At 47.3% G+C, this 26,563-nt stretch overlaps 2 protein-coding genes across 2 annotated transcripts in view; one reads left to right on the top strand and one right to left on the bottom strand.

The window, feature by feature from the left end:
* The window catches only part of LOC143433648 (endochitinase), a 54,475-nt gene extending 28,866 nt beyond the window's left edge, over positions 1-25,609 (bottom strand). Inside the window, exons 1-11 of the mRNA XM_076911094.1 lie at positions 25,404-25,609; positions 17,724-17,906; positions 10,843-10,894; positions 10,399-10,651; positions 10,111-10,321; positions 8,813-10,002; positions 8,505-8,727; positions 8,139-8,393; positions 7,633-8,068; positions 7,276-7,573; positions 1,299-5,834 (exon numbers count right to left, since the gene is read on the bottom strand). Of these exons, the coding sequence (XP_076767209.1) occupies positions 1,299-5,834; positions 7,276-7,573; positions 7,633-8,068; positions 8,139-8,393; positions 8,505-8,727; positions 8,813-10,002; positions 10,111-10,321; positions 10,399-10,651; positions 10,843-10,894; positions 17,724-17,906; positions 25,404-25,609 (7,843 nt within the window). The remainder of the gene's footprint in view (positions 1-1,298; positions 5,835-7,275; positions 7,574-7,632; positions 8,069-8,138; positions 8,394-8,504; positions 8,728-8,812; positions 10,003-10,110; positions 10,322-10,398; positions 10,652-10,842; positions 10,895-17,723; positions 17,907-25,403) is intronic.
* LOC143422372 (lysosomal acid glucosylceramidase-like) lies at positions 12,932-17,607 on the top strand. Its single transcript, XM_076892946.1, has 7 exons — positions 12,932-12,985; positions 15,581-15,936; positions 16,041-16,306; positions 16,404-16,835; positions 16,934-17,013; positions 17,090-17,364; positions 17,472-17,607. Exons 1-7 carry the CDS (start codon positions 12,932-12,934, stop codon positions 17,590-17,592), a joined length of 1,584 nt encoding a protein of 527 aa, XP_076749061.1. The 3' UTR covers positions 17,593-17,607.
* Positions 25,610-26,563: the final 954 nt, after the last annotated feature.

The raw sequence follows: 26,563 nt of genomic DNA, 5'->3' as shown, positions 1-26,563 counted from the left end.
TACGCGCCCTATATACTTTTATACATATACGTAGGTATTGTAAATAAGATATGATGTACGTATCGGTTCACGCATCATCCATCTGCCAGGCCGTGTTCCAACTCGCACTACTCGAGTACTTGGTTACTTACGAGGACGTGTGTGGTAATTGAACGATCTCATCGTTAAAAATGTACTTGTAGATTCAGACTCATCGTAACTTGTTGTTCGTTCGGCCGAATATGAATTTAGTATTATTAAATGTTATTTGCGTTTAAGCCAAAAGTAAACAACGATAACAACGATAACGATAACAACAACAACAATAACGACGACGACGACAACAACGATAACAACAACGATAACAATAATAACAACAACAACAGTAGTAGTAGTAGTAGTAGTAGTAGTAGTAGTAGTAGTAGTAGTAGTAGTAGTAGTAGCAGTAGCAGTAGCAGTAGCAGTAGCAGTAACAGTAGCAGTAGCAGTAGTAGTAGTAACAACAACTACGATAACAATGATAACGACGGCAAGAATCGAATGCAAGTTGGAACGCGGTCTTTTCGACCAACTATATAATAAAAAGTACACGAGTAAGTACCCACGTGCAAAGACTGTATTCTTTTGAAAGTGAAATATTGGTGAGCATCAAGTAGCATCGTTATTACAATAATAATCGAGTTGCGACAGTTACAGTCCAACAGGGTTGTTTATTTGATTTTGCATGGAATTATTGAAAGTAACTGGAAAACCGGTGATACCCTGTCGGTGCGTGCGCAGTGTTTAAAAATGAAAAATCATTTCGAGGGATTGTGATCGCACAAGTCTGTACATTTACGCGCGTACGTTAAATCAATACTTGCGTTGTATCGCAAAAAAACATGTGTGTCGAAAGGGTACCGAGAGGCACCATCAATGTGATCTGAAACCCTCGAGACAAACGAAAAAAAAAGAAAAACAAACGAAAAAAGAGACCAGACGAATCTCCCGCCGGATCAGATCCCAAAAGAACAGAAAACGAAACTTTTCGAGGCGACGCAAACGCTACTTTTACTATACAGGCCGTCGTAAAACGCAGGTACATTTGGTAACGAATCGAGTCTATTATCGAGCATTTTCACCGATCGAACCGATGAGACGAAGATCGAGAGAGGGGAAGGGGGAAGAGCGAGAGAGAGAGAGAGAGAGAGAGAGAGAGAGAGAGAGAGAGAGAGAGAGAGAGAGAGAGAGAGAGAGAGAGAGAGCCAATCGAGGCTTTGGAACACGGCCAGTCAGTCACTTCCTGAACACACCGGCGGATGTCTCGAGGAGCCACTCACCTGTAGCCCTGTTACAAGCCTCGTTGGTCTCGTTCGGTTCCTGATGGTCGCTCGGCCCGTTGCTCGTTGTCGAGGTATTCCGCGTAGCCAGATCGAGCACCTTCGGAACGACGTCTCGATCGCGATCGATCGTGGCCGTCGCGTTCGCCGCGTTCGCCGCGACGGTTCCGGTGTAAACGACACTGTTCACCGACCGTGCACCACCGTCCCCGGATCTTTCCGCGATCGGCAACCCTCGCCCCGAGTCCGCCATCGAGCCGCGCTGCTGTTCCTGGAGCAAGCAGGCGCTCGACAGCAGATCCCATTGTCGTAGTTTCTCTCGATCGAGCTCGAACGCTGCTGACGCCGGATCCGGCAGCTGCCGCGTCGTCTCTGGGATCGAGCGAACCGGGGGAAGGTTGCCGCCTTCCTCTAAAAAATGATCCCCGTCCTCGGCGGTGGGTTTTCGGTAGGCTTCGTTTCGCGGGTCCCACACGTAGCCGGCCGCGTGAATGCGTTCCATCGAGAGGCTCTGGTAGGTTAAATCGTCCATCATCGTCCGTTCCCTGTCCTGTTCCTTGTTCGGTCTACGTTTCACGCGTACCAGTCTCTCCCCTGGATCATCCGGATTGTTCTCTCTCCCTCTTCTCAAGACAACGCTGTCGTTTACGTAGGTGGCGCCGCGAGTGATCTTGTTCCGTCCCTTGGTCCCTATCCCATCGGAACGTTCGACGTTCGCGTTCGCATTTCCGTTTCCGTTCGCGTTCCCGTTCGATCTCGGTGAATCGTCGAGGTTGTCCAGCGACCTGGCATTTCGCAGACTTACCCGTCGGAGGCTTTCTCTCCAGAGTGAATCCTGCTCCCATGGATCCTCGTTGGCGAGCAACGCGCGCGACGACCTCGTTGAAACGTTTTCGGACGTATCCTCGAGCAGCGGCGGCGGTTCGGCCGTCGCTGCTCGGTTACTCCTATTGTTCCTTTGCTCGACCAGACTCTGCAGGCCGACGTCGTCCAATAAGCCCTCCAACGATCTGGACCTTCGATGCGACGCGTACGGCGTGCCGCGATTAAACTCGATCGCGTCGCGATCGTTCGATTTGTCTCGAAGACCGTGAGGGTACAAGTTTCTCGTGTTTATCTCCGGGGACGAAACGTCGGGCAAAGGGTCCGTCGACTTTACTCTTCTGAGAGTGTCGGCCTCGTAAAAATTCTTTTTATCCACGAGGTCCGCTTTATTGTCACCCAACAGCTGGTAGTAAGTAGTTTTCCTCAGTTCCGCGGCGATCCGTCTCGCTTCGTCTATGTCGTCCACTTGAATCTGCCTGGGTGTTTGGATTCTGGAGATTGGATTCACGATACGGCCAATGTCGTTTCTCTTGTTCAACGCGGACGCGTCGTCCCGTTGATTGTTCAACTGCGGCAGCCTGGAGACGTGGTGACCGAGCGTCGTTTTCACGGTCGATTCGGTGTTGTCCGCCGTGTTCGCGGTAGCCTGAAGGTCCGAATAGTAGTAGGGTGCACCGGATTGTTCGCTCCGGGGACGCGGCTCGGCTGACAAGTAAGAAGAGCTAGAAGCGGCGGCGGTCTTAACGATGGCCGTCGGGTAGTGATGACTCGAGTCTTGGCTCGACGAGGATCTCTGATTCGATATCGCCGAGTATCTAGCGGAATCCTGACTGGTCGATCTCGAGTGACTTTGGAACCGCGAGTGGAGATCCGGCAACAAATTGTTCCCATGGTTCCCCCCTATGGAGATCGAGCCTGTCGGAGAGTGCATCGAGGATTGCGCACTAGCGGGTCTCTGACAAGCCATCGAGGTGGAAATCGAATAGCTGGAATCTCTGCTGTGCGAACCCGTCGTTAACAGGTTCTGCTGCTGCGACTCTCGGAGTCGGTGGTGTCTACCGTGGGCATCGTCCCGCGAACGTTCCAGTTCGTTGTCCGATCGGAGAACGGCTGGCGAGTTTCGCAACGGGGAGAAACTGGCCACGTTCTCGTAATGAGCGTCCCCGGTGAACGATTGCGAGTGTTGATGAGAGGGTGGAGCGTCGCAGACTCTCATCGATGGTAGACTACTGGCCGAACCGATTTTGTTGTTGTTCGTAGCTACTTGTTGTCGGTAACTCGGAGATCCGTTCGGATCGTTGAACGGCTGGTTCGCTCGTCTGGTTAAATCGTGGCAGGTCGTCTTTCGGAGCTTGTCCACCGCCATCGTGTTCTCGTTGAATCCGTAGATGGTCATGTCGCGGGCAAGGTGGTCCTTCGCGTACAAATCGACGTTAAAAGCGTCGCGAGCTTGTAGCTCCTCCAGATACCGGTCCAAATCGATGCTGGCCCCGTCGAACCGGCTCCCGAGTGATTCCAATTCGTCGAGGCTGTCGAGAACTTCGCACACCTCGCTGACCGGCCTAGTTTTCAACTGTCTGTGTCTCGCTTCGTCCTCGAGCGGCCTCGACTCGACCGAGTCGCTACCGGACGCGCTCTCCAACGAGATACGGCTGCCTCTGAAGGTCGAGCTAATCGTGGCGTCCGAAAATCTCGAGGGCGGCCTGTGGGTCTCGACCTGGGCCATCGGTTTGTTCCACGATTTCGGTGAATCCCTGTTCGAGGTATCCTCCTTCGTCACCGGTACCTGAGGCGACACCTTTTTGATCTCCAACGATTCCTGCGTGTCGAACGAGTCGAGGTCGTCCAACGGGGGCGGTGAGGTTGGGATCGGCGGGGGCGACACCAGCTCGCTGTCGGACGAGTCGTGGAGTTCCGCGATCATGGTCCGGCTGGCGCCCAAGTAGTACGAAGCGGGTCTGAACGTGTCCGACAAACTGAATCGGGGATGTCGCGGAGCGTCGATCGAGTCGAGGTCCTTGGACGATTCGTCATCGGCGTCGGAACTGTCGGACTTTAGGGCCGTTAGAATGTCGGGGAGATCGGTTCTCGTTCGCGTCGAGGTCTCGTCGTGGGATCTCCTCTTCAACGGGCCGGTGGACAAGACCGTTCCGTTGGCTTTATCCTCCTTTTCGGACAACTGACTCACTTCCATGTAGACCGGTTCCATTTTGCTGTCGGAAACGCAGACGAATTCGTAGTGAGGCGCGTCGAGCGTAGAATAATGCCCGGAGTCGAGTTTCCCGTTGTCATCGGTGGGCGCCAACAGGGAGCGCGTCAGTCCGTTTTGAGCCATCTCCACGTACGAGCTCTCCTCGTGTTCGAAATTCGCGAACAGAGTTTCCATCATCGTTGGATTCGGCCTGTCGTCGCTCGGATCTAGTATAGCCTTCCTCGGGGACATGGGGAGATAATGTTCTTCGGGCGTTACTACCGTTACCGCGTCCTCTTCCTGTTTCACGGTTGGACTGGCTGTCCCGCTCTCACCGGAGAAACGGTCGCCGTGAGTCAACAACGACTCCGCGACGCTCGATCGAACACGGCTGGGAGCTAGCTCGTCGTCCGTCGGACTAGTTTCCTCGTTTACGCTCTCTTTCGACGAGGATCTTCTCTTCCGTCCGTTCTGCTGCTCGATTCGGCCTCTCCCGCGATTTCTATCGCGTTGATCCAGATCGCTACCCGTGTCGTACAGCAAAGCTTCGGAGTCGCTGAACACTCCGCGGTGTTTCGACGCGTATTCCTGCTGTCCAGCTTGAACCAGCTGGGACTTCCTCTCGAAGTCGGCCAGCAGATCCTTCACGGATTTGTTGCTGTCGGTAGACGGTTGTTTGGCGTGACCCTCCCCGTGACCCCGTTGTTCGGTGTGTCTGCACTTGGAGTAGTCCGGTGGATCCGTTTCGCCCAACGCGAAACGACGGATCACCGAGGAGCAGCAGCTCTTCTTGGTAGAATCCAACTTGGAGACATGCGCTTCTGTCGCTTGGACGGGAGATACTTTCAACGGTTCCTGCATGGCGAGTACCTCTTTAACGGGACTGTCCTGGTTCAGCTCGAACGTTCGTATTCTACACTGGACCAGGTTCGTAGCTGTTTCCCCTTTCTTGTTGTCCCACGGGGCCGATTCCTCCTCCTCTGCGATTCTATCGTCGTTCGATTCCGGTTTCGGCTCCCTAGGCTTGATGTACTGATACGAGAACTGTTTGATCACGTTGCTCTCGTCGATGCGAGTATCCAGCCAGTCGTCCGGCTGTCTCTGGTTGCCGATCCATTGGACGGCCTTTTGTCCGGTCCAAGCCTCGATCGGCGCGTTCGACGTACACTCTCCTCCGACCTGCTCGCCGGCATAGGCGGTCGAGCTCTTCAGTATACCGGACGGCCTTTTCTTCGGTTTGTCCTCGTCGTGGGCTGAAGCGTCCGACTCTTGCCGCGAGTGTTGTTCCGACCCCTTGTTGAAACTGACTTCCTCGTATCCGGCGTCGGGAGGTATTCCACCCGCGTTCGCCGAAACGGAACCGATAGGATTCGTTTGCCGGGCATTCCGATTCTGGCGACCGGTTCCGGAGACGGCCTCTTGGAGCGGAATCCCTGGCGAACGATTGTCTCCGAGCTGCCGGGGGCTCCTTCCTGCATGCGAGGGTCTGCGCGTGCGCTTCCTCCGGACGTCTCCTACCTCTGATTCGTCCGTTACAAAACAAACACACGAGGACGTTCGTTACTCACACGAGTGGTGATTAATCACACAACCCAACCCTCTCAACTACCAATGACAAGCTGAGATCCGACCAATCTCGTTACGGGAATTCCTTTCGATGCCTTTTCTAACTAAATTTCACCCATTCTCGTTAACGCATTCTCTACCTACGACGGATAACGAAAGAAAATGCCCGCAACGAGATCCGTCAGCCAGCCGAGCGGTCGTATTACCAGCTGAAAAATGGTAAATGCCGGCCGTAATTGAAGAACGCCTCTACGATAGTGTTAGTGATATACTTTTCTCGACATGCCATGCTGACCCACGTGTCGTATTACTACTCGAGTATGTAGAGTACGGTACGGTTCTAGTACGAGTGTTAGAATGTAACGGACGGTTTGGCTAGTTAAATTTCAAAGGTGTTAATTGTTCCCATTCACCAGTCAGTCAGTCAGCCCAGACCCAACACAGCAGCAAAGAGAAGGAGCCCCGCGGAGAGAATGTTTGCAGATTCCGCTCTTTGTTTATGTCACTTTTTCGGTTTGTTCTTTTTTTTCTGTCTGTCTGTCTTTCTTTCTTTTTTTTCTTTCTTTCTTTCTATCTTCCTAGCTTTCTTTCTTTCCTTCTGTCTTTCTTTCTTTGTTCCGTCTACGTTGTTCGATTCCTCTCTCCCTCTTCTATTACCCTTTTAAAAGATCCTCCCGATCTACAAAAGTGACAGATCTACTCCTCGCTCGACGAGCGATTCCGCAATAGAGAGAAGAGAAAACAGCCAGAGGAAAATGGAACGTTGCGGTAGCGACGCTCGCTTCGCGTCTTTTCCTTTTTTCTTTTTACATCGGTTCGCACAGGGTAAGTAGGTACAAAGCGTATTTCTATATTCGTGACACATTCGAAAGACTTGAGATTGCGATGATTGCGTCTCTCTCTTGGGGACGATGAATCTTTTTTTTCTTTTTTTTTTCAAGATGGGTGGTGGGGAGGAGAGAGTAGAAAAAGGAAAAGAAAAAAAAAAGTGAAAAGAAAAGATATTTATACATGGACGTGTCCATAGGTATAAAAATTGTTCCTGTACCAAATATTATCCTTTAAAAAGATTTGCTTCTCCGCAGAACGGACGCGTGAGCACATTCAACGGTTGACCGTGTTGAAGCGGTTATATGTAATGAGGCGGTTAGAAATTTGCTATCGTTCTTTTAGTACAATCCAGCTCAAAATCTACTTAAAGTTTTTTCAATCGCAAATGTAGCACGTTCGTGGGACCCATGTTTATGGCATACGATACAGACGATATCGTATAATATCGGAGGTGATGTTAAAAGAAAAGGAAAAATGTGATAATAAAAGTGAAGACGGTCCCAAGAACGGCACGCATCGGAGAAGCCACAACTCATATAATAAGTTCAGGCGAGGTGTCCCTACCTTCGTCGTCGCTGGAGTAGCTGTTGTATCGCGAAACGTTACCGACAGTCCGACGACCATCGGTGCTCTTGCTCCGGACATGCGATCGATTACTGTCCTCTCTTCGCCGTGAATGACGAGTTTCCGCGACGGAGGCCTCGTGCGCAGCGAGCTCGAGCAGTGCCTGCTGTTTGTAATAACTGGAGAGATCGTTCGGCGGCCGGTTTCTGTTCGTCGATGCCGACGACGGTTTCCGTGTCAGCGGAGACTGGAGCATCCGTTGCTTCCACTCGAGCAGCCGTTTCATCGACTCCTCGCGCTGCAAAATAACACGCATTTGAACACGGTTTTGGACACGCTCAAATTCCTCCGACCAACCTGTTGTATCTTTCGTTCACCGTCTCTCGAGTCTTGTTCGGAAGATCGTTCTCCGTAGTCGTAGTCGCAGTCGTAATCGTCGTCGTCGTCGTCGTCGTCATCGTTGGGATCTAGAGCGGCCGGATGCCTAGTTCTCGGAAGACGCGCGGATGCGGATCTGCAGAACTGTTGTTGTTGTTGTTGCTGTTGGTCGTTCCATCGTCTGACAGCAGCGTGAGGAGCGCGAAAAGTTCCTTGTCCCGTGTGACTGCTACTCGTCGACCTGCTACCCCATCCCAATCCCATTGGCGACTCGTGAAACTCTCGTGGAATTCTTCGCAGATTCACCGTCCCCTCCTCTGCCGTGTGACTAGTCAGCATCTCCCGGCTACCCGATTCGTAGCTCCTCTCCCGCAACGATCGTCGCAGTTTCGCCTCGTTAGTAGCTGTGTTCACCCTGTATCGATCGAGTTTATTATTTTTATTAATCGAGAGACGTTGCCCGTTCTAATAAGTCTCGTACTCACTCGGTGTACCTCTGAAGCGATTGGTGGGACATTGCGTACGGCTGATGAACGTGTTCGCGTTGCCCGCGTCTCGGGCCGAAGCAAGAAGAAGCTTCCGGTAGCGTAGCTATTCTACCGCCTTCGTCGCCTCTCTCGTGGATTCCCGTTCCTTTCAACGGCATCGTAGCACGGGAAAGCGATTGATTTCTTTGTTGCTGATGATGCTGAGGCGTCTGATGGAGATAAACCGCAGATTGTCTCATTTGTGCCGCGTATCTGTGTATCATAAACGATACTTTTATCGGTCTGTACACTTTTTAGTTCAGATTATTATTTATTCAACTCTCTCTCTCTTTCTCTCTCTCGTGCGCACGCGCGCGCGAATACCTTTCCTCGGAATAAAAGTAGCCATCGTTCGCCGCGTCCGACGGAGTGACCATGTCTAAACTCGATTTAGGCCTCTGTGGACGCCTCGGTTGACTCGAAACAGATTCCTCGCAGCGAAGCGGCATTTGTTGGTGAGCTGGTTTCCTGGTCGCCTCGTATTCCAAAAAGTCCGCACTGTGCGGCCGCGGTGGTGGCTGGGCCCTTGGTTGCCTCATTATTGGCACTGAAAGCGTAAATTAAAGTGGAGGTTAAAACGCAATTCGGTTTACGAAATGAAATGCGGTGTATAGGTGGGAACGAACTCACACGATTGGCAGCTGCGACGGGTGAATGGATACGCTGTTGATACTGATGATGGTGTTGTTGCGCGTACAACGGGATCGGTATAGGGGCCGGCGAGGAACCTTTCGTATATCCGACAGGTCCAGCCGGCCTCTGGTAGAGCTGAGGTACCCCGTAAACTTCCTCGTAGTCACCGTTTCCTCTGCCCGATCTCGGTTTTGCCGCGCTGCGTCCGTACGTGTCGGGTGTGCGTCTCTCCGTCTGCATCTGGCCGTAACCGTAATTCAAACCCGATTTATCCGTCCTGAGACTCTGCTGCGACACCGGCTGACTCATCTTTGTCGCCATCCCGTAGATCACGCTGCCTCTCTCGTAATCCGAAACAGGACTCTTGCTGGTTACCGTTACATCCGGCGACACCGGCGATTTCCGATAATCCGGATCCGGCGAGGGGGTCGAGTACTCGGTCGAACCATCGGTTAGTCTTCTGGGTTTCGGAGGGGCGTTCGCGTAGATCGGTTGACCGAACTTTCTAGGCATCGGTTGAACGGTTTGCACGTTCCCGGCGGTTAAATGCGATTGCGGTTGTTGCTGGTGCTGCTGTTGAACGAGCTGTTTCTGCTGATGCGTTTGATTGTTATTTTTATGGGATAAATGCTGGTGAAGCACACCCTGATGTTGATGAGAATGAGCTTGCTGAAGCAGCTGTCCGTATTGCTGCTGCTGCTGCTGCTGTTGTTGTTGTTGTTGTTGTTGTTGTGACGTGCTGGGCTGATTATACGGGATTTGTTGCTGAATCCAGCCGTTTAATATAGGTTGAACGTCGTCCGTGTTGTTATTGTTGCCAGCGTTGTCATCGATACCGCCAGTATCGTTATTGGTATTGTTATTATTGTTATTATTGTTGTTGTTGTTGTTGTTATTGGTATTGTTGTTATTGATGTTGATGTTGGTGTTGGTGTTGGCGTTGGCGTTAGAGTTGGAGTTGCTGCCGTTGAGATTGGGGAAGGAGGCCGTATTGACGCTGTTCGGGCTCGAGTTGTTGTTGGACGCGTGGCTTGGGTCGTCCCGCGACTGGAAACCGTGAAATCCGGAATCACTGTCGTCGGCGCTCTGATTCAGGATCGAAGAGATCGACGAGACGCTTGGTCGCGCGCTACGTTCACCGTTCTGTTGACCGGCTATCTCGATCACCACTGCAGCCTCGGCCGTTCCCCTGTCGAAAATGAAACAAAAAAAAATGCAATACAAGTTACATATGGCATAGTTTTCCTAGCTGGACGGACGATTCTTTGGTAAGGGTAATCAGGTTCGAAATATTTACGGATTCGGATCTTGAAGAAGCGTTGCCAAAGTTAACGCGTTCACCCACTGATTCATGGTTTCGCGATTATCCGCTGCAAAGTGATAGGTTCTCATGTTTGCGTGTTCGGCTTTGAATGCGAATTTTCTGTTCACTTTGTCCTCTGGTTTGCACACGGTAACTCTATACGAGGGTAACAATATCGAGCCTAGCAATTTCTCCTCCTCGGGACCTGAAAGAAAAAAAATGTAAAGCGTTTTATCGTAACCTGTGCGTTTGTATTCGAATCGAAGAAACGCCTTCTCGTACCTTTGTAATAAAAGAGGCAGTACTCGGAGAGGACGAACCACCGTTTCTTCCAGAGCATCAAACCCTCCGAGCCCTGTTTGTGTAACCAGCCCTGAAGGGCGACGGGTGCGGAGATGGGCCTCTTGGCGGCGGGCGATCGTAATCCCTGGGAACAGCTTCGTCTGCGAACACCCGACACGGATACGGCCACCCCCGAGCCATCGTTCTTGCTACGTACCTGAACGGGTACGGGTAGCGGTGCCGTTTGGACAACCTAGTAGTAATTGTTATATTTTTAAAAGAGAAAGAACCAACAAACTCGCGACTAATGCGTTAAGGCTATTAAATAAAACTCAGCTAGTAGAAGAAGCGGTCAAAGAGTACTAATTTCAACGCTTATCGTCTCGTTAACTTTCTGCCACTGTTTAAACGTTCGCATAATGTAAATGATTTGATTGTTCGAACCTTTTTGCTGTCCATTCCGGACGTCGAGCTGGTCACCGGCGGCTGGTCGAGCCTGAAACAACGAAAAATATCATTTGTCGCGAAGATAGATACGCGTACAACAACGATCACAAATCTCTCCATCTGTACGATGGGTCAGCTGGATCTGCACCCGGATTTTAAAACAAAAATTCCACTCTCTTCTTACTTTTCACGCATTCGAGAGAGAGAGAGAGAGAGAGAGAGAGAGAGAGAGAGTGATTTTTTTATCTCTCGCGTATGTATGTATGTACGTACGTACGTCGAGGTACATAATTATTTGGGTTCATCCGTCAGATTCCATTCTCCATGGATGAAAGGGAAACGATAGGTGGTAGAATTCCAGGTCGTCAGCTTGTTCGTTACTTTCACTTTTTATTGGTAGTTTTTGAACATTTGAAACCCGTACCGTCCCCATCGTAGATTCGCCATCCCATGCGGTACGTTCGGTGGATGGATAAGGATGGTGTAAGCGCTGCGACCTAAATTCTAGACAATAGCGGCAACGTTTTTGCGCTGATGCCATTGAAAATTTCTATGAAAGGAAAGAGGTTCGTTCTACTCGAGCTGATACTCTTGTCTCTCTCGATCATTTATCGATCGATTATACTTAATATTCGTTCATTTTTCGTTACATTCGCAAAGGAAAATGTTGCTCGAAAAAGAAACGTTAAACATTGCAACGATGATCGATCATCGTATGACGATTTTCCAGCTGAGAACCGCGCGCGCTTCGCCTTCCGTTTCGCCAATTCTTTGCTACCTTGAACTTTTTCAGTAAACTTGAAATGCTTTCGTGCTTCTCCGAATCGAATTGAATCGAATCGAATCGAATCGAATCGAAGAAGAACGGTGCGTACGAACGTGTACGAAGCGTGTACAAGTGTACGTACTATGAGTAAGATACATAGGTAGTAAAACTAAGTAGTGTGGCGTAGAGAGCGGCGCAAAACGGCGGAGGTGACCGGAACTGGTTAGGAGCGCGAGGACCGCAGCTTCGATCGGTTCGCCCTACGCCAGTCGCGGTTTAACGCCGTCAACTTTTCATTTTCTCGATCGTTGATCGTATAATAATTGACTGCCAGCTGGCAATGCGGATGAATAAACGAAGAAAGAAGGCGGGGGAAGACTAGATTACTTCCGGTGTCGTGGCGTCACATACCGGATGAAAACAAGGTCAAGTGGAGGCCGATAAAGATGATTGGACAACTTTTTTGATCGTGTTTACGTTCCGAGATGATGCAAACTAATCTCTTTCTCTAATGACTCGCTTTGATTTCTCTCTTTCGAAGAAATCGGTCTACTGAACGACCACTATCCAGGGGGGCGTGGTCTGTTTCTCTTCCTCTATCTCCGAGTTGTTCGAGGTTCCGATACGGCAGAACAGTCGATAACCAATCTTTCTTTTCCACCTTTGTTCGTCCTCTTCGCCGATCCTTCCATCGATCGAGAGCGATAAGGGGAGAAAAGGGAGAATTAACCGTAACGAGAATCGAAAATACTCGGTACCCCAAGCGGACCGAGTATTTCTCCGGGGAACCGTAATCCTTCGTCGCGATAATAAATAATGTTGAGAAGAAGATACGATTTCCCAGCGCGTTTCGAGATGGGAGAAGAAACGTTTTCAATCGCAGTAATAATCTGGCTTTGCTCCAGTCTGTATCAAGACACTCTTCTGAAAGTGTTTCGGGTAAAGTTGAACAAAGAAATTGGTGGTGACTCGAACAAGTTTCCGCGTGGCTGGCAATCTTCGATCGGCAGCCACTATCATCTACCAGTTGCGTATTATTTGTTTCGTGGTGGCAGTCGCACGTATGCGATATTATATTGTTAGACGTAATAGCTGTTGTTGGCGTAGCAGCGTGGCGTGAAACAGACGCTTCGATGAGAATTTACCTCGCCAAGTTACCGCCAATATCACCGATGGCCGCGTATCGAAATACGTGTTCACGGATAAAAATAATGATCGTAACGTGCATTTATATTTGACTTAAAGTTGGATGGGAATTAGAATAAAATAGTAAGAATAGCAACAGTTAGATTTGGAGGTTATCAAGGTGGAAAAGTGGTAATGTGGAAAAGAGAATCTTACCAGTCGAAGAAATCGCAGAGGCACGTGAACATGGTGACTATACATCTGGCACATGGAACAAAGCTTGATTCGCCTTCGTCGATAGAATTAGTAGTCGGTGAATAGGAACTTTGACATTGCATTGCATTGAACAGTCGTTATTCGTCGCATTATCCGTACCTTTTTAGACGCGCGTCGTTCTATCGTAATTTTTTAAATCTGAAATTATTTGAATCCGAATAATTTGACGCCGATGACCGTGTCCGATGGCTGTCTCAAGACGTTAGACGAAACGTACACGTACGCACGTGGCGCGTATTATTCGATATATTAATTATATATTGTTCGGACCCTTTGAAGCCAGAAAGGAAATCGTCGCTTACGGTAACGCGTAAAGCGCACAGCGTTATTTTTTGCGAAAGACAGGCGCCCCGATAATTTCCATATCTTATTTTTCCGATGAGTAATTCACGGCGAAAGCTCACCCGTACAGGAGGTATAGTAGCCGTGTCTACTGTAACGAGCAAACACAATCTCGTTCTAGAACGTTATCCACAGTCGGTACGTTTGCGGTTAATTTTCCACGTCCCAGAGAGAATATTTTCAGGTTCGTTTGCCATTCGATTTGCTATTCGATGTTTTTGTTAATTATTTCTTCGAGTCGATCGATAAAAAATTGTAGGGTCGCTTGGCATCGTAAAGTCAAGGTCGACCATCACACGGTCTGTCTAATTGCGTCTTGTCCCATTGGGGAGGCGGCACAAGGAGTTTACTCGTGAAAAGTTTGTAGATTATCTTATCGACTACCATACGGTTTGCGTGGGTAAGAAGAAAAAGAAAAAAATGAAAAAAAGAAGCGAAGCGTGGTAAAGAAAGGCGCGCGGGGTGAGGTAGTGCTAGGTAGTAATATCGAGGAAAAGTTCCGTCAGGTTCCGCCGTTACGTAAAGCTCGTTACGAAGCGTTCCGGCTTCAAAGGGGTATCGTCCACTAACCGGAAAATTCATTTTCGTCTACGACGTAACGTCGTCCACGTACGTATTCGCGTCCTATAGTATAGGATAGGAGAATGGGATCGTACGTGCGTCCGTCCGCGTCTATCCGTATAGGCAGAGGCGTAACAACGCGTTGTTGGCTGATCGCGATGGGCCGAGAGAGGTAACGAGCAACATTTTCCACGACGAGGTAACGCGACGACGTCGAAGAGGTAAAAATTCTCGAGAGGAAACCCGGCGTCTCTTCCCTGCGGGTCGGGCGGCCGTTGCCCTTCCAAGTCGCGGCCAGTCAGAAAAAAGTATCGATCCTGTATCCCGGTGGAAGGCCGGGTTCTCGTACGTTTATCGCACACGCGATATTCATCTGGGAGGAGGCACCGCACCCGCGAAACTTGTCACGACGTGGAAAATGAAATTCGAACGGCGACCGACACCGAGAGGGAATAAAATCGCGTGAGAGAACGGTGTCGAGAAGGGTACCGTTGCCCGACTCGTAACGCGTCGACGACGCAACTGGCATGCGCCTTTTCCACCCTCCTTCCTGTCACTCTCCGCTTGTACAGCCCCCTCGCAACCACCCCTTCCTTTTTGCTTGCTTGCTTGCTCGCCTCACCACGGCACGGCACGGCACGGCACGGCACGCCACGCCACGCCACGCCACGCCACGCCACGCCACGCCACCGGCCCGGTCTCTGCCGGCTACTGCCGGCGCATCGTCGTCCCCTCTGCGCCACCCTTCGATTCTCTCTCCACGGCGCATTGTCCTCGCCGTGACCCACGCGCGAACAGACGGAACCGACAGAATTACTTGCTGATCTAATTGAATCGAAAACAAAATGAAAAAAAAAAAGAAAGGAGAAACCGACCGTTACGTCGACGATAACGCGCAATGATGGAACAAAAGTACGAGAGAATATCTCACGCGTAAACCCAGTTGTCAAGGTCGTTTTCTAAATTTCTAAATGTAACCAATGTACAAGTAGATAGGCCGGATACAACACGTGTAGAGTACGAAGCGTAGAGTGCACGTGATGTCGCGCCGCTGCATTATGCAAAACAATATAAATAAGCGGCGCGACGGGAGTGTCGGTTGCTTATGAATAAGTGAATCGACGGCGGTCCATAGCGGCGGAGGACAGAATCGTTAAACGGAAACGGACCGACATGAATTTTTCACTCGACCCCGGTTGGCTATAGACGTGGCGTAGTATAGCTGGCGTGTTTGTGAACGCGCGCGCCGTAACTGGTACGTATCGCAGTCGCTTGTTCGTTGCTAGACCGCGAACGACGCAACGTCTACCTAACAAGCGTCGCGTGATAAAGCAATTAAATATTATTATCAATTTGCGTTATATAACATCATATTTGGTTAATATTGAAAGAAAGTATGCGATCGGAGTGATCGCGAGGTCAGACGTACGCGTGTACGTATAGGTGGAGATATATTCGTTATCGTCCACGTCCCTACCACGTTGGAAAACAAACACGGATCGCTGCTATATAAATCACGTATCAGTTCGCTTTCGCTCGTGCAGTTCTCCTCGTGATGGATACGAGGTGCATATTGTATATACTTTTACCGATCGTCTTTTTTTCGGTCCAAGGTAAATTCTTTGCTTACCGTAACGTTTTCGTGATGGATGACGGACGATATAGTGTAAATTGTTAATTGTTCTAGGTAAAGGAAAGGAATGCGTGCCCCGTAGTTTCGGCCCCGACAGAATCGTCTGCGTTTGTAACGCGACGTACTGCGATACCACGCCGGACAACGAACCAAAGATCCCTCGGAACGGAACCGTTTATTGGTACGTCTCGAGTAAAAAGGGACTCCGAATGAGCAGGTCAGAAGCAGCGTTCGGTTCCTGCGAATACGGGAAATCTCAAAGCACAGTGTTAACCATCGACGTTACGAGCAAGCATCAAACGATCGTGGGTTTTGGGGCTGCTTTTACAGACTCGGCAGGAATAAACGTGAAGAAACTGAGCGAGGCTACTCAAGATCAACTGATTCGGTAATGAAAGAAATCTATTACGCTCTATTACGCTCTAGGTAGGTAGGTAGGCCAGTGTAACTGCGTAATAACTGCGTATGTACGATCGATTGGTGCGTTCGCAGCTCGTACTACGATCCACGATTGGGAAGCAGGTATCTGTTAGGTCGTATTCCAATCGGTGGAACCGATTTCTCAACGAGAGCTTACACGTACGACGACCACGCGAACGACCTTTCGTTGGAACGGTTCGCGCTTGCTCCGGAAGATTACGATTATAAAATACCGTACATAAAGAAAGCCATCGAATTGAATCCCGAAGTGAGATGGTTAAGCGCCGCGTGGTCATCACCGGCATGGATGAAAACAAACGACAAGATTAATGGACACGGTGAGTGTAAAAAAAATGTAGGTAGACGCATATAGTATTATCGTACCTCTCTCGTACTATCGTAGTCGGAAATGATTTGGTAATTATTTTGCTGCAGGTTTATTGAAGGAAGAATACTATCAGATTTATAGCGATTACATAGTGAAATTCTTGGAGGAATACAAAAAGAACGGTATCGATATATGGGCTGTTTCAACGGGGAACGAACCGCTAAACGCCTATGTACCATTCGATCGTATCAACACGATGGGCTGGACACCGAAGAGCATGGGTAAATGGGTAGCTGATAATTTCGGTCCAACTCTGGCGGCGTCCAGGCATAATGAAACGCGGATTCTCGCTCTGGACGACCAGAGGATCGAGTTGCCTTGGGCAATCAAGGATATGTTTCGGAACGAAAAGGCGAGGAATTACACCGCTGGTATAGCTGTTCATTGGTATACCGATTCTTTTATTCCGCCAACGGTGTTGGATAGAACGCACGCCGATTTCCCAGATAAATTTATCCTCTTGACCGAAGCGTGTACAGGTGGGTGGTGATATAATTAAAAAAATTGAACGAAATTTTTATAATTTCGAAAAATTTTAATAATATTCCCTCGATGTATATCTTCTATCTATATACAGGGAGTAACGAGTTGAAGTTTAAAAAAGTTCTCTTAGGATCGTGGGAACGAGGAGAGAAGTACATTTTAAGTATCATAGAGGTAAAAGAAAAGAAGCATGTTCCATTCTTTCTTCTTTTTCTATTTTAATCCGGTGTTTTTTTCCGATCGCGGATAGTACATGAATCATTGGGCGGTCGGATGGATGGACTGGAATATAGCTCTGGACAAAGAAGGTGGACCAAACTGGATTAGTAATTTTGTCGACTCCCCGATCATCGTAAATCCAGAGACCGATGAATTTTATAAACAGCCGATGTACTATGCCCTTAAACACTTTAGCAGATTCGTCGACAGAGGCTCCGTTCGGATTTCTATTACCGATACCGACACTGTAAAAGCTACAGCATTCGTGACACCGGCGAACGAAGTAGTCGCAGTGTTATACAACAAGTAATACATTGATACCAATAATTGATACGGTATATAATGTTAATAACATCGTTATCGTCGTTGAACAATTGATTCGTTTCGTTTCGTTTCGTTTCGTTTCGTTACAGGAACGAGGAACCGACGAATGTTATTTTGAACGACGCAACCAATAACAATCGTGGCAGCTCGATTTGCTTGGAATTACCAGCATACTCTATGAATACCGTAACTTATGCAAGATATTTGTAAAAATTGCTATTTATTGTAAACAGTTGAACGTATCGATATTAAAATCTGAGCGAATTGTTAAACGTTCTGCTTTTAAGAATAAAAACCGCGTAGTTGTTCGTTGAAACGCATTTGCGTTGTGACTAACTTACCTCGAATGCAGGGCGCAGCTACGCTGCACTGTGAAGTAACTCGAGGAGAGCGGCGGAGGCGGAGAGCAATATGCCGGTGGCAGCGGTGGATCATGTCTGTGGAGGTGGTTGTGCCTGCTGTGAGAGTAGTTGAGAGAACCGCACAGACTACCGGGAATGTGGCGATGCGGCGTTGACTGATCGCTGCGACACATGTATACACGAGCGGTATTTATGAGTTTCCGTTTCATCTTTTTTTTTTATATCTTATCTAGTAAACTGCTAATTAGTAAACTCCTAAAGCGTATAATATATAGAAATCTACTACTATCGTTACTACTATCCGTGGATAAGGTAGAACACTGCTTGGGAAAACAGCAGCTAAACGGACGGACAAGTTATAATACGATTGAACTCTCGGATAAGGGTATTTGGTGTGAAATAAATTTTATCGTATACCGTAAGTCGAACTAAATTTAAGATTTATTATCGGTACGCCCGACTAAAATTTATCAATTTCGAAAACCTATCGATTAGAATTGTAACAAGCAACTCGATGCGGTTAAACTGTCGAAAAAGAAACAAGGTTAGATTTTGATAGTCGAAAGGATTAAGAGTCTATAGGACGCTTTACAGCTGGTAAACAAACGCGCAGGAAAAAAAAGTCTCGTTACATCCGGTTGCAGCCCACCTGTAGGTCGCTCGACGCGTAAATTCCCACGCGAAACAACGTTACAGATAACACGCGAAGACGTGAACAAAATTACAGGTAAAAGAAATGGAAGGTGACCAACTAACAAAATCTACTACTATAAAATACACCTTTCTTCGCTTCTACCGTTTTCTTTTTTATCAATTACAACCAACCTGTTAATTAATAGACTCCTAGATCTCTGATTTACGATCGTTATTGTTACACACTGTAAGCCCGTGAAACGGTTCTGTTCTACTACTAGCGAGCAAACGATACTATCTCTACCGACACTGTGTAAAGCAGTGCGAGAGACCGGAAATGTAGAAAGGGTCTGGCTAAAGCCACTATCGCGACAGCCGCATTCTTATCTGTATACCGTCAAACGCTTTAAAGGTACGACGATAACTTGTCGGCGATAGATAAGAATACATTATATAGATATTGTGTTTTTCTCCAAGCGAAATAATATATTTCGATAAAGATGAAAGTAAACGTGCGTGAAGTTTAGCAACGCGCGAGATATTCCCGTGCTGCGCAACACCGTACATTTTCTACAAACAAAATTGATGAAAGTCATTGCCCCGTATAAGTAAATATACCAAGTTACGAAACACTTATCTCGAGCATATACCATACGTCAACGGAAATTGTATGATAAATTTCTTTAAACGTATAATACATATAATACGATTAGAATAAAGTTATCAATGTTTGAGAGACGTTTCGAGTGTTCAAAAGCCGGAGCTTAGCCCTACTTACTTCTGATTGGTGACTTGGAATATAAATGTTTAAATGGTTTACCGATAACCAGCGGAGAAGCAGCGAAACAACATTAATTATGCAAACTAGGAATAAATTTTCGCGCCACGACGCGACAGTCCGTTGAGAATCAAACTTCCGGTTGCACGATCTCGCCTAACGAGGAACCAAGATGCTTGAGGGAAAAAATGAAACTTTTTTCGAAACGACTCGACTCGTTCAGTGTGCTATCCATTTACAGGGAAATGGTGCAGGACCGTAGAGTTTGCCAGAATCCTGATTATATAATATAAAGTTGTGTTCAAGGGACAGAATGCGCACACCTGCGAGCCACATGTTTTCTATCCCTTGAACGCAGAGCGATACCATGTGTGGTCAGATCAGGAAATCTCTCTTTAACTTTAAGTAAGGATAATTTTAGAGAACGATTCAATTTCCAATATGATATTTTGCAAATACAATCGAGCAGCTAGAAATTTAAAGAAGCAAATATAATATGTATAATATAATTCGAGACAGAGGCCTAAGAATCGGTTTTTCGGATAACCAAACATTTATTTATTATTAAAATGTAAATAGTTTGGTTATGCGTAAACATACCACATCACATATATAATAACATAACAAAGATATATATATTTTACGAAGAGAGTATCCCCTATGAAGAAACCGCGTGGTAGCTGCTAAAAAACACGAGGATACGTCGCGGCCAAGTGCTACACACTCGGGCTTAATAAGGATTCGTCCGATGACAGAAACTTTGCGGTGGTCTCGACGTTTCTCTTTTTCTTCGTTATCCAATGTATAGGGATATGCCCGAAAATGAAAAATTGAATGCAAGGCGAACACATATAAAACTCGCTACAGGTTTCGTCTAGTCTCGCGATGCGTTTCTACGTATTTAACCCGAGAGTCTCGTTATCGTTCGATAATCCGTAGGCGTCGCAATCTCGCTGGGTCCGCTATAATCCTGAAGATCCAATCGGATCGGTGGATCTCGAACCACCACCATGGAATGCGGTCTATGTTGCGCAGCGGAAGCGGCAGTGCTACCTCGTAGTAATTTCACCTCGAAAACAAGACAACGCTTGGAATTTCAGGAACGAGAAAGATAGACTAAATATTATCTTTCTCTACGTTATCGTAAACAATACTTGTTTATCAAAGAAAGTGCCGTATCATCGTACTGGTTCTTTCCACTTAAAAAATCTGACAACAGGTTGTTTCATGCACAAGTGAAACACGAATCTCTAACGACAGTCTCTGTCTGTTTACGTGTAAAATACAGATGTACAGTATAGATAATAGAATAAGAATAGATGGTTCGAAGAGATGGCGTTTGGAAATCGAGAGAAATGGCAACTGTACCTGTCTACGTTGTTGCTTTTAAAGCTGACCATGCCTATCTTGGAAACAGGCTCCCTCATACCCGTGTATGGTTTTTACGTACACCGTTTACGCACTGGCACACCGAGTAACGAGGACCGGATGTGACGTTGAACAGAAGTAAGATCGGCGCGCACAAAGGAACATCGTCACGTGGAACGAGCGGGACAGAACAGCGAGAAACGTCCTACCGAGACCGCGTTTCCGGAACGACTGAGAAGGAGCCACGCTTCGCGACCGATCTACCCCCACCAAACTGGCCGATCGGATCGACTCTCCCCGTAAAAATACGGGAGGGAGGCCGCCAGCTGACGTTCTCTTCTCTTCTCTTCTCTTCCCGGTCACGAACGACTAGACTGCCGTCGTCTCCCCTATGACAGCCGATCGCGATCGAATATCATTGGGTGCGCTTGTGCGTACGTGAACACTTTAACTGTAAGAACAATTGCCAATATTTGCACGGATCTAGAATAGTGGGTAATTAGTAATTAAGAGTACATCCCGTATCAAGCATTTCTCTCTGGATGCACGCGCACCGTGTGCATGCCCTACTTGCGCCCGCGGCGTTATTCATTATCTATTATTTCCGAATATCTCACGATTCCGATTAGATCGTACTTATCGCTCCGCGATACCTACCAATTAAATTGTACCAATAAAATAGCTTCGCACACTTTTACTTGACTAATTAAGTAAGTTAGAAGAAACTCGTCGCGATACTTTTCCATGCCACCTAATGTATACGTATGTAAGAGTAAATATGCACCTGAAGGGACGTATTCGGGAAGGGACTCTCACCGCGCACAGGTGAACGCTTAATCAGGTAAAAGGGTCCTTTCCTTTCCTTTCCTTTCCTTTCCTTTCCTTTCCTTTCGTTTCGTTTCGTTTCGTTTCGTTCCGTTCCGTTCCGTTGGCATTGTTACGACGGTGCGGCACTGCCGTAGAGTAGAATTGTCCGGCATCCATCCATATTCATTGTCAGAGGGAGCAAGGGAGTAGTAATTTATTTCAGGGAATAGTTCACCGGTGTAAACTAAACAGCGGTGGGGAAGGCAAGTTCTTTCAGGTGTCGGGAAAAGGGCGATATTGGTTTCGGTAGAAAAGAAAAAGACACACCGTGTTTACGATTAAAAGTAAGGTTTCGTCGCGAAATCAGGGACACGGCTGTATACGCGTTACGAAGGAAGGTACATGAGCTAATTTAATTAAACGGAAGATCTTCTTATCTCCTGCGCTTCGTAACCTAACGCAATCTAATTTAACTTACCGAAATGGAAACGCGGATCTACTCAACGATTAAATGTGTGCTTGTAGCAAGAAGAGGAAAAAGAACAAATAAATGTCGAAATGTTCGATGATGCATGGATTAGTTCAAGTTAATTTCACAGGTACAATATACGCACTTTTTACCTCTAACGAGTCGGAGGTTAGATAGATAGATCAGGTATACTAATTAAACAAACGGAAAGTTTGTATGGGAAAGAATAGTAACAATGAGTCGAGTCGTTCCCTATCTTCTTCGTCGATCTAATCTTGATATAGTAATACAATAAACTGTACCCTTTTGCAATTAATTTCACTTTTCATTACTATTAATATTAATATCTCTATTTTCGCGATCGTACATAGCGAGTAACCAAGTTCCGATAACTCGAAGATCGTTGTTAGTCTCCGGTGGTATACCTTTGGACTGGTTCCTCTCGAAAAGTCCTCGCCTACACCGAAAACAATGACTCGAAAAGTTTATGTTGTACCTACCTACCTACCTACCTACCTACCTACCTACCTACCTACTTACCTACCTACCTACCTACCTACCTACGTATACATATACGCGGTGGGTACCAAGAGTGTCGAGTCGCTCTGAGTATCCGGCTGCCACGAAAACTTGACTCATGGAAATCTAAATCGCGTTCCACGAGAGCATATGCGCACCACGCGAGTACGGAAAAGTGAAATCCCAAAGTTCCCACCAATGTCTCCACGAACGTTCGAACCCGTCGATAGGTAAATAAATTCTGACGGATTCGATACCTTTTACAAATTCGTTCATCGAACGGGAACAATCATTTCTGAAACAATGAGACACGCATTGTCGAAAACGCCGTTATTGTGGCAGAAAGTTCGGGGCTGTGCGCAACATTGTCTGTAACGTGTCAATTGGAGGGTTTATTGAAAGAAATCAACCGTGGCTAGTGCGAAACTGTTTCGCGAGATGCTGGCTCAATTCTAACGTCACCTCGTTTTCCTCTCTTATTTTTGTTAGGACATGTATGTAGATCCATTTCGAATATTAGTGGAAACTAAATTAATAAGCATCATTTCATGAATGTTGATATCCTTGACCCTTTGTTCGAATAGACAATTGATCCTAATCGTTGACGGATGACGATTTGGTTTGTGTATCCGAGAACGAGGGCGGGTGCGGAGGAAGGTTAAAAGAAGAGGCTTCTAATGCGAAGACCGGAAGCGGTAGGTCAAGGTAAGACGTTGCCTTTGTTCTGTGAGCGTAGAGTGACGCGCGTCGCGTTTTACGTATCTTTCAGCTATATACCTTTCAAAACGAAACCTACTCGCTAAAAGATAATAGTGGCAGGAAAAGAAGAAAGGAAAAGAAAAATATTCCATCGTTCTCGATCGTTCTCGTTTTCAGTTGATGTATTGCGTTCTGAAAGCAGAAAGTGCGTTCTACGTATACCTAGATAATAAATATAAAATTCGAGTAAAATAGGTATTTGCTTACGATATTTTGGTTAGGCGACAATTTCGACCGACCCGTTTCAACCTTCCAGTTATTTGGAATCTCCATTCAGGAATTGATCAAAACGATATGCAGTTTACGCTTGGGACACCTGCGTCTGTGTCTGATAATGTAGACGGTGGTTCGTGGATCAGGAGCTGGCGGTGCGGTCGCAGCCCAGACGCAAACGATCATAAACGCGATTGCGGTCATCCAAGATACGTTGAAACGCATGCCAATTTTAAGTCACTAGCCACGTTACAGTACTATGAGGAATCGTGCGACGATTGTCTGTACGACGTGGTTTTATAAGCTGCTGGGTTTATCGAAATTCGTGCCAAACGTGATCGATGGAACAATAAACTTGCTCGGGTAGGGTAAGCTAAGGTAAGGTTAGGTGGATCGGTTAACTATTCGCTGAATGATAACGGTTATATTATTATAGTTCCTTCGATAAACGCGTAAAGGTAACTTTCAACAGGATCGTGTAGGAGGGTAGTAAGAAAAAAGGGCTGTCGAGAAATTTTATTGAACATTATTGAAAACGTAGCACAGTTTTGAAATTAGGAAAAGGCGCGATTTCGTTGAAACGGCAAAATTTCGATTATTTTTTAAGAGGTTCAACCAACGTCAGGGCTGTTAAAACAATATTATCGGTTGGCCGGAAACCTTGGCTGGAAAATAAAATTTATCTGTTTATCAACAGGTTTCCTATACTTTTTGCCTCTATCGCGGATACCAGAGAACGCAACGTTTCGAATTCGCTTGCCGTGACAACAGGCAAAACTCCAGTGGTTTTTTGCCTACGCTGGAAATGAAAAGAAAACGAAATGGAAAGGATAACTCCTAGCTGAATCGTTCTACTTGTACGTAGGTAGGTAGGCTTTTGAAATTAGACCGTACGACCTTGAGCTTTCTTTACACGAAAGGAACACACGCGTCTGTCGATGCATTCATCCTCCGTGGTTGAAATTGCCTTTTAACCGCAATTTTAGCTGGTAGTTTTTTGAAAAATTTATTCATTTCTCTGCCTACAACTGTCGATTCGATGGTCGAAACTTGATAGCAAAAGTCAGTACGTTCTCAAAACGGATCTCACCTCGGTGTGATATTCAGCGTAGAAAATGGAAGCTCGATCTCTGGACGCAACTTTTTCACTTTCATTGGTAGCAGCGTAGTCAGCACCCTTTGTACGCTATCCGATTTGAATCATCTAGCCAATGTTCGCAGGGAAACATAGTCGTCGTTAACAAGATTCGGTCCGCGAAACCAACGGAAACGGAGAGGGAAAAAAGTAAGATTTCGGGTTATGGAGATAATCGGTTGCAGGCGAAAATCGGTTGTAGAGGGCCGCGACCAACGATCTTTCCTGAAATAGTCCAGCGACATCCGGGGGTAGAAAAGACTTGCACGGACCAAGGACACAAATATCCTATGAATAAAGTACGGAACGCTTACAGAGCGCTTCGCTGGTTCGAGAAGCACATTTTAGACAGCTCGGGGTTGCCTCTCGGGAGTTGCGGACGAGACCCAGATGACTTTTCTACATACATATATATCCGTGCATTATTCGGATTCGCTTTCTCCCAAGAGAAAGATGAACATCGAAAGTTGAACAGCGATCGCACATTGTTAAAAAAAATACAATGGGCGAACATATTTATAATTCGTTCACCTTGAATAGTTGGAATTCGAAAGATAACAAAATACAAGATACTCCTGTAATATTGAAGGGAAGAATATTACTTATCGCGATCGATCACGTACAGGGATGTAACAGAGAGACAAGGGAGAAGGAAGATGGAAAAGAATATCGCGAACTTTGAAACGCGGCGTGTAACCCCTCGCGCATTCTCCATAGCTATCGTGCAAGAAAAGAAAATGAAAAACGCAAATTGTTTTCTTTTCCAAATAATTAGAAACCACTCGTCGGGACCACTGACGTGATCGCTCACCTGGAATAGAAAACGTAAAGTTCGATAGACAAGGTTGTAAGAGCTAATAAGATCCATTTCGTGGGTGATTACATATAACGCGAGGTGGGGAGAGTTAGGTAGATCATCGTGATTAAACTACCGCGGCGCAAACTACTGTGCGAATACGGTGCCTGTTCGCGTCTAACCTTGCAACTCCAGCTGGCCTAACGACGTCGTAACGTACGACGCAGAGTTTTCTCCGTTGGTTCCTCGGACTTCTGATCGCGTGAGTTTCCCTGGGATCCTTGTAGATCTTGGCGCCGTTGACACGCTGGTGCCCGAATCTTTGCGAACTCAGTGGCTGATAAGCGTCCACGGTGCATCCGCGGATGCAACTGCAGCAGTTCGACATCTCTCCGAGAAGAGGATTAAAAAAATGAAATGTTTCTCAGAGAGCCATCTGTTTACGCGTGTACGACGAATTGCAACGCGGCACACCGAGTTTCCGGGTTCCTTGACACGTCTCCGTCTCCGCGACCGGATTCTTGAGTACCCGTCGTGCCCGCTGGAATTTCGAGAAACGGTTCTTTTTATTCACTCGGTTCGGTCCACTTAGAAACGAAAAGAGCTGGCAAGGAGGTTCTTAACGTTTGTGCGCTAGCATCGTGTAATAATAAAATAAAAGAAGCGTTCTTGCACGGGGCGAGAGTTGCGCGGAACGCAGAATGTCGATGGCGGACCGGTTGGTTAGCGGTTTATGATATACGGTGATCCTCGTACCGTATTTCAGACACGTGGGTGCATAGGAAACGTTCGTCAAGCAACGACTTTTCGACAGCTCGAGTTACATCGCGTACGTGTTTCTAACGCGTCGGTTTCGGGTCGTTATTCAACGAAAACGTGCAAGCATTTTCGAATCGAATTTTCGAACCGCGGTAAATTAAACTCGGCTGCACTCGGACTCGAGCGGCTGGTGGTCGATGTTATCGATAGAATTTTTGAAAGGTCGCGCGGATCGAGTCGCCGAGCTGTTACGCGACGGCTGTTTCGAACGATACTGACCGACGGCAGAAGTTTGCGCCGAAAGAACCGCAGACAACGAAGAAATGAGAAGAAGAAGAAGAAGAAGAAGAAGAAGAAGAAGAAGAAGAAGAAGAAGAAGCACCGCGACACGGGGTGCGGAGACGAGTAGCGGAGACCGGTGCACGTGTTCGCGCGTATAATGTCAGCTGGGGATACTCGTTGGTGCCACGCCTCGCCTCGTCGCGACCAACGTGTCGTTTCGTGCCGATTTCTGCGAGAAGTTCGAGTTGCTAACGTCGAGTTGGTAACGCTCCTTTTCTCTCTTCATCTGCCTTCGATCCGT

This window comes from Xylocopa sonorina, chromosome 3, assembly GCF_050948175.1.
Source record: "Xylocopa sonorina isolate GNS202 chromosome 3, iyXylSono1_principal, whole genome shotgun sequence".
NCBI classification, from domain to species: Eukaryota; Metazoa; Arthropoda; class Insecta; order Hymenoptera; family Apidae; genus Xylocopa; species Xylocopa sonorina.
The sequence above is the reverse complement of the archived record's forward strand: the minus strand, read 5'-3'. Positions and strand labels throughout refer to the sequence as shown.

What these genes read in the sequence shown, in the direction of transcription:
- LOC143422372 (XM_076892946.1), top strand. Translation starts at nt 12,932, where the DNA reads ATGTGGAAAAGAGAATCTTACCAGTCGAAGAAATCGCAGAGGCACGTG. An exon ending in CGCAGAGGCACGTGAACATG is followed by an intron (nt 12,986 to 15,580) that starts GTGACTATACAT and finishes CGGACGATATAG; the next exon opens with TGTAAATTGTTAATTGTTCT. An exon ending in ACATTTTAAGTATCATAGAG is followed by an intron (nt 17,014 to 17,089) that starts GTAAAAGAAAAG and finishes GATCGCGGATAG; the next exon opens with TACATGAATCATTGGGCGGT.